The 7,589-nt window shown below is 35.4% G+C and overlaps 1 protein-coding gene across 1 annotated transcript in view; it reads right to left on the bottom strand.

Moving 5' to 3' along the window:
- Positions 1-372: 372 nt before the first annotated feature.
- SKA3 (spindle and kinetochore associated complex subunit 3) overlaps positions 373-7,589 on the bottom strand; it is a 16,372-nt gene continuing 9,155 nt past the window's right edge. The window contains exons 5-9 of the mRNA XM_004680353.2: positions 6,777-6,862; positions 3,662-3,747; positions 2,044-2,247; positions 954-1,084; positions 373-636 (exon numbers count right to left, since the gene is read on the bottom strand). Of these exons, the coding sequence (XP_004680410.1) occupies positions 956-1,084; positions 2,044-2,247; positions 3,662-3,747; positions 6,777-6,862 (505 nt within the window). The 3' untranslated portion in view covers positions 373-636; positions 954-955. The remainder of the gene's footprint in view (positions 637-953; positions 1,085-2,043; positions 2,248-3,661; positions 3,748-6,776; positions 6,863-7,589) is intronic.

The raw sequence follows: 7,589 nt of genomic DNA, 5'->3' as shown, positions 1-7,589 counted from the left end.
GACAGTCCACAGAAGGGCACCTGATCCAGGAAGTGTCAGAGACCATTCCAGAGAGCCTGCCTCATGCTCTACCCGTTGGGAATAGATGAGGAGATGTTTGGAGAGGTCAGCAACCTTGTGGTGAACAGAACTGATTTGAGAGGATGAAATTCATATGAAGTAAAAAGGGGAAAATACCTCCACACATCCTGAAAGCAGGTGAGTCCCGGATTCCAACTGAGGACAGGTCTATTGCACTGCACTTAAGAGTGCACTATTGAAATAAAAGATACAAAAGGCTTTGCCGTTGAGTGAGGACCAGAGCACAGTTCTACTAGGAAGCAATAACCACTCAGTACCAAGAATATCAGGAGTAAGTTTATTTGAGTAGTAAACTAACATTTAAAATTTAAATTATTTATCCTGCTTGCTAATATTTCTTAAGTCACTGTTAGATTAGGCAGGGTAAATCTGAAACCAATAGAACAGTCATGATCATTAAAACAGAATAACTGAACTATGTCATTAATACTGTTATTAAACCATATAAAGGTTAATTAAAAAGAACACTTGACATCAGAAAGGGAAAGAAGTAGAAAGATGTGAATGACAGTCCAGCTCTGGTTTCATCTCATTTGATTGAATCTACAGGAAGTTCTGTAAAAGGATACAAATAAAAAATACAAATTAAACAGAATTTACAACCATCAACAAAACAAATGACAGAACATTGTGGGTATGTATTTTTATACTTAATAAAAGATGGGTACAGGTAGGTCCCAATGATAACTTAAACTTGTTAGTGTGGGTGTCTGAGATACAGAGATCATAAGTTTTATGTCAAAAAAGGGCAACAGATTGTTAACCTAACTGGCAAATGTTAGATTTAAATTAACTTAACAAAATTTACTACTCAAATGTTAACTTTAAATGATCTCCTCAAATAACATGCTTTCTTTAGCAAGTATACTCACTTTCACCAGTTTTCCTTGTTGCCGACATCTTGGGTGTTCTGATCTTTGTATTTAGTAAGGAACACCTTGCTGGGTGGCACAGATTTAACTGCTACTGGGGTAGCTAGGTTTGAGTTGTATTTTGATAATATCTAGAACAAAGCAAATTCCTTTTTATCAAATCATATAAATAAGGTAACAGGAATCTGAAGGCCTAAAAATTATAGAAGTCAAGGAAAATTTGAAGATGTGGGCTAGTTGAAACAGTAGAAATTTTTTAGTGGTAGAGAGAGATGTTTAACAGCAAAGCAGGGGCCCTCCCTGGTGGCACATTAGGTTAAAGCACAGCACTGTGAAGCGATCCACAGCCACAGCAACACGAGTTCAATTTCTAGCTGAAGAGGTAACCCACATGGTGTGGCAGACCTCTCCTGACCTGCCCATTGTTCCCCTCAGTGGTATATTTCAGTCAATCCACTGTTTTGCTCCCCACTCTGTCTATGGTGAATCCTCCCACCCCCGCATCTCAGGCCTGTACCCAGTTCTTGTATGCAAAAATAAACATTTAAAAAGAAAAGAAAAAAAAAAAAAGCCAGCAAAGCAAAGATGAAGATAGTAGAAATATAGCCTGGATGTGTAGGCTGATTTCTTAAGCCTTGTAAAAGGTACTGTGAAGGTTAATGGGAAGAAGCAGCAAAGCATCTGTGAGAGCAGATTAAGTCTTTACAAAGATGTGTAAGAGGTGAAGTAACTACTCAGAAAAAAATCATCAGTGTCAAATAGAGGCTCAAGATATGTCAAGTTCAAGAAATTATACCCTACTCTTAGAACTGTGGAGTAAATGACATTTCTGGTTTGCCAGCAACATCTCCAATGGAAACAGGGTAAACATAGCCCTGGAATAACCTATTTCAGAACATAAATCTAAAGTAAAAATGCCCCTTGAGGACATAAGTATAAAATCACTAGCTTGTATTCAGTTGAGAAGAATCTTTGCCAAGTTGGTCTTGAGAAGGTCCTAACAGCCTACAATTCAGCTTTTCTCAATGCCCCAACCAGCCCAAAGGCAAGTATCTGATTTTCAAAAGAATAGATATATGAAAAAGATAACCTGGAGAACATCTTCTGGAATTGTAGTTACTTCTGGAGGTGTAGGTGTTCTGAGAAGATTCTCATAAGAAGAAATTTTAGGAGAGGAGGGAGCTGCAAAATTCTGAAAGCACTCATCTGAATTTAAGAAGAATGATGTATAGTCTTTCATGTCCAAACCACTTGATGAACAATTTGTTTCTGATAATGGATCATTTGTGGGTACCTGATAGATAAAAAAAGTCATAAAAAAATTATGGTGATAAAAAGTATGGTGAAAATTCTTAGTTCTGTTGTGATTTTTAAGTAGGTCTCAAAAAGAACACTTCTTTTATGAATAAGTACTATATAAAACAAAGAAAACAAACCAATGACATATGAGGACAAAAATGCCATCTTAATTACTTGGGAAGTTCTAGTTTGAACTAGAACTTAATATGAAAACTATGTGGACTTGTTGGCTGAACTGATTGGGATGGATTCATCCACTGAGTCTCAAACAACAGTAAACTTGACAAGTCAGAACATGGATGAGTAAAAGTGTTGCCACATGCCCTCATTCCCAAGGAGAGCAGATTGGAGATAAGCATGGCATTACACTCATGCTAAGACCCACTGGGGAAGTCACCCATCTCCCAATGTTAAAATGGAGAATAACATCAATAGAGAGCCTTCTGGATGAAAAGAAACATAAGGGATGTATGGACTGTAAATGGGAAGAACAACAAACAGATAACCCGATACTTCAACTGGAGTCCAGCAATTTATCTATAGCTACAATGCCTAATATAGTAGCCAAAAGCTACAAAGGATTATTTAAATTTAATTCCAAATTAATAAAAAATATTAAAAATTAGTTCTGAGTCATATTTGTGAATACGAGTAATTAACTTAGTAGCTAAGTAGATGGCAGTAGATGGAATATTTTCATAGCAGAACAATCTAATGGACAACTTAGTCTACTTCATTGTCTAAACTTTTCACACTAATTTTAAAAGGCTTTTGATTATAGTAAATTTGTTCAGTGAGAAAAACTTGGATTGAAATAAGCACAGAAAAATCTCCCATATATCTATTACCCGTGGGTAACCACATGTTGGCAATATTTATAGTCATTTATGCCAACCATATGTTGGCATATTTATAGCCACTTTTTTTTTTAACATAAAATGTGTGTGTGTGTATAATATATTTTTATACACGCACACATATACACATTCCACCATTAAATATTTCTTGAAAAAATCCTTTTTTATACATTATTTTTCAGAACATATGATAGTTACACAACACCAGATCTTACAGATACAACTTATATTTCATGTCTCCATCATCTGACATTTGGATTGTTTTCCATGGTTTGCTTTTATCGATAATGCCCTTCTTTTCTCTTGTCATATCCTTATCTGAGGTATTTTGTCCCAATGTACTGTAGAATAAATTCTATGACATGATTGAAGGGTATGATGAATTTTAAACTCTTGATATATTCTGTTAAATCGCCCTGCAGAAATATATTGTAAGTATATTCATAAAGGCTACATCACTCTTAAATTTTTAAAAACAGACTGACTGAGTTGGGAAATAGTAGTGTATCTCAGTCATTAGGTAAAAGAGCTTTGAATTTTATGGAAATTTACCAAAGCTGTACTGTTCTTTGTAGAAGGAATTTTCAAACCAGGAGTGCAGAATGTAGGAGCCAAGGGGGAATTTGTATATTCAGCATCTAGAAGATACATGGAATGGTGTAAAAATAAATATTTGAAAACAAAGTAGTAGTAAGGATTTCAACTTTTAAATTATAATACTGATCAATATAACTTGTATCTTTTTAAGTTAGTAAATTCTAGAAATTGGGCCTATCTGGTGTCCCAACGGGTTAGGTCTCAGCACTATGAATCTATGAGCAGCCACTGCTGCACAAGTTTGATGCCCAGCCAGGGATCTGACCCACATGAACTGTCTCGCCCACTGCTCCCTTCAGCAGTGTATTGCAGTAGATCTGCCTGTTTTTCTCCCCACTCTGTGGTAAATCATCTCACCACCCCCACAGTTCTTCTAAATACAATCTTAAAAAAAAGAAATTTTTGAAGTTATAACTATAATGTATTCATAACTGGATAAAAAAAGGAAAGCCATCGTATTTATATATAATTATTATTAACAATAATAAAAGTTCAGTAAGGTTGCAAAGTACAAGAGAAATATAAGGAAAATGAACAGTTCATGTAAAAGAGCAACCATTAAAAATATTAATTTGAAAACATTTTCACAATTTTACAACACAAAAGGCAATAACACATAATTCTATTAAACTATACAAACTCTTTAATGTAAAAATCAAATTCTGATGAAAATAAAGGGAAGAAAAGGGTTAGGGAGGGGGTCACTACAACGCAAGGAATTTGGATTTGCTGGAAAGACATAGTAATTAAAACATGTGACATTACCCAGGGACAGAAAAATTGACACCTAGAACAAAAGAGATCCTAGACACAGAACCACTCATCTACAGATATTTGGTATCTGTAACACATGGGAGCATAAAAGCAATCTTTAAAAAATATCAAAGAGGGCCCTCCCTGGTGGCGCAGTGGGTTAAAGCACAGCACTAAGAAGCTAAAGCCACTTCCGCAGGAGTTTTATCCCCACCCACCCCAGAGGTGATCCACAGGGCGCAGCAGACCTCTCCTGACCCGCCCACTGCTCCTCTCAGCAGTGTACTTCAACAATCTGCTTGTTCTGCTCCCCACTCTGTCTCTGGTGAATCCTCTCACCACCCCAGCACCTCTGGCCTGTACCCAGCTCTGTATGCACAAATAAATAAATAAATCTTAAAAAAAAAAAAAAATCAAAGAGTAGTCCCTGATGGCACAACAGGTTAAAGTGTAGCACTATAAAGCTATCTGCAGCACAAGTTTGATCTCCTGCCAGGGCGGTGACCCACATGGAGCAGACCTCTTCTGGTCTGCCTGCTGCTCCCCTCAGCAGTGTATTTCAGTAGATCTGCCTATTCTCCCCACTGTGTCTCGAGTGAATCCTCTCACCCCTACACCCTCCAACCTTGGCCTGTACCCAAGTTCTTGTATGCATAAATAAATAAATCTTAAAGAAAAATCAGAGAAAAAGTAAGCATCTAGGAAAAGTGATCAAACTGTCAAATTTCTCTTAAGTCTAAAAACCGGTAAGTGCTCGAAAAGATGGAGAAACAGGTGGGATTTGGAATTGGTTGGAAGTATTTCTGTTTATATCTTAGATTCTCCAAACATTTTAGACAAATACTGGACATTTGAGATCTGTTTCCCTTTTTCTAGTATGGGTATAGTTAGACTCACTTTCTGAGGATGTGTGAAAATTAAGCTTAATGGCCTATTCTCTGGTGAATACTCTCACCCTGTCACTTCTGACCTGTAGTCACTTCTGTTCTGTTTGCATAAATAAATTAATCTTTAAAAAAATAATTATTCAAAGAAATCATGAAGCTCCAAAATTTATTCCCTATCTTTTATGAAAACAAAATATAAAGATTTTCTTTTAAGTTCCTCTACATTTTAAAAAATATATACAAGTAGTAGCTCATTTATTATAGGGTATGGTTTATGTAAGAAATATAATACAGAGCTTTAATCAGTAGACTATAGCTAAATGGGGGAAAATACTGTTAGCTTTATATAAAACATAAATGAATGAATATATGTTTTTGGTTAGTCTTAAAAACAAGCAAGCTGACAAATACTGGCTATTATCCTTTTTTCTGGTACAAAGTTCTGCTGACCCAACGCCACAACAGTGAAGGCAAAGATAAATAGATGGGACTATATTAAGTTAAAGAGCTTCTGTACAGCAAAAGAGACATTACTAAAAACAAACAGAAAGATCACTAATTGGGAAAACATTTTCTCACACAAAAGTAGCGATAAAGGACTGATCACAAAAATATACGGAGAACTGATGAAACTCAACAAAAATGAAGTAAACAACCCCATCAAAAAATGGGCAGTAGAGCTAAAAAGACACTTCTCCAAAGAGGAAATGCAGATGGCCAACAGGCATATGAAAAAATGTTCAACATCACTCGTAATAAGGGAGATGCAAATTAAAACCACAATGAGATACCACCTCACCCCAGTGAGAATGGCACATCTTCAAACAACTAGCAACAACAAATGTTGGTGAGGATGTGGAGAAAAAGGAACTCTCCTGCATTGCTGGTGGGAATGCAAACTAGTACAACCACTATGGAAAACTGTTTGGAGGTTCCTCAAACTGCTAAACATGGAGCTTCCCTATGACCCAGCAATCCCACTCCTAGGTATCTACCCAAAAGACACAAAAACACTGATTGAAAAAGATACTTGTACCCCCATGTTTATTGCTGCTTTATTTACAATTGGAAAAACATGGAAGCAGCCCAAATGCCCAAAAGTAGATGACTGGATTAGAAAGATGTGGTACATATATACAATGGAATATTACTCAGCAACCAAAAAAGAGAAACACATGTCTTTTGCAGCAACTTGGATGGAGCTGGAAAAGATCATGCTGAGTGAGATAAGCCAGAAAGAGAAAGAAAAATACCGGATGGTTTCACTCATAGCAGGAGTATAATGGACCAGGCGAGAAAATAACAAAGTTCTGCTGAACTTGAACAGCTCTTAATTCAATGTTAGAAATTTAGGAAGGTGCAGAAGGGTATTAGTAAGACAAAGAGTCTGAAAAGAATATAGTAAAAAGGAACTTGATATTTACACTTACCGTTTTTTTCCAACTTCTGTACTATGAAGCCAGGAGTGGCAATGAAATTATCATTGGTTATTGGTTCTGTTTCTATGGCCTCATCCCTGGCACAAAGCACATGGAAAATGTAGGGTTAAACAGTTAGTATTAAACCTCAGGGTAAAAAAATTAATCTTACTATGTATAATCAAGTCTACATTAATGTTTATAGTTCTTTTCTGTGGCATAGAAATTCCATGGGACACTTTGTTTTTAAATCTATACCCATTGTACAAAAAAGTTAAGGACTAAATTTTGTATTGATGGCTTTTATTAAGAAGTGGGTTAAGAAAATCTCATTGAAAGACCAAACTCAACTCATTAAATACAGGAATTATATAGTTCATGTATTCAAATCATAATGGAATAGAACTTTTTTTTTTTAAGATTAAAACAGGTCCATTTTGGAGTTCTATACTGTTTTACTTACTATAGTATATATATTTTAATACCTAGTTCAAATATATTTACTATTATTTTTCACTATTTTCTTAGCTATCCTTAACTTTAGTCTTGCAAATAATTTTATAATTATTTTGTTAAGTATCTCTACATTCTTCAACTTGTCCCTCCCATTCTCCAACTCAGAAAAACTAATTCTGATGCTTGTTATAACTGTATGACATCTTTAAATTATAGCACAATTAAACATCCTAATAGCAGTCATTTCATTCGAGAATATATTATCTATCTTTGTAACTCAGAAATCTTTTCTGATTTTAATCTTAATCAGTCTTTCACCTATGACTGGCATGAGTATTTTACTCTTTCGGTGCAATTTTTTTTTTTTTT

Source organism: Condylura cristata, unplaced genomic scaffold, assembly GCF_000260355.1.
Source record: "Condylura cristata isolate star-nosed mole 26May11 unplaced genomic scaffold, ConCri1.0 scaffold00010, whole genome shotgun sequence".
Classification (NCBI taxonomy): domain Eukaryota; kingdom Metazoa; phylum Chordata; class Mammalia; order Eulipotyphla; family Talpidae; genus Condylura; species Condylura cristata.
This window is presented reverse-complemented; position numbering and strand designations above follow the sequence as displayed.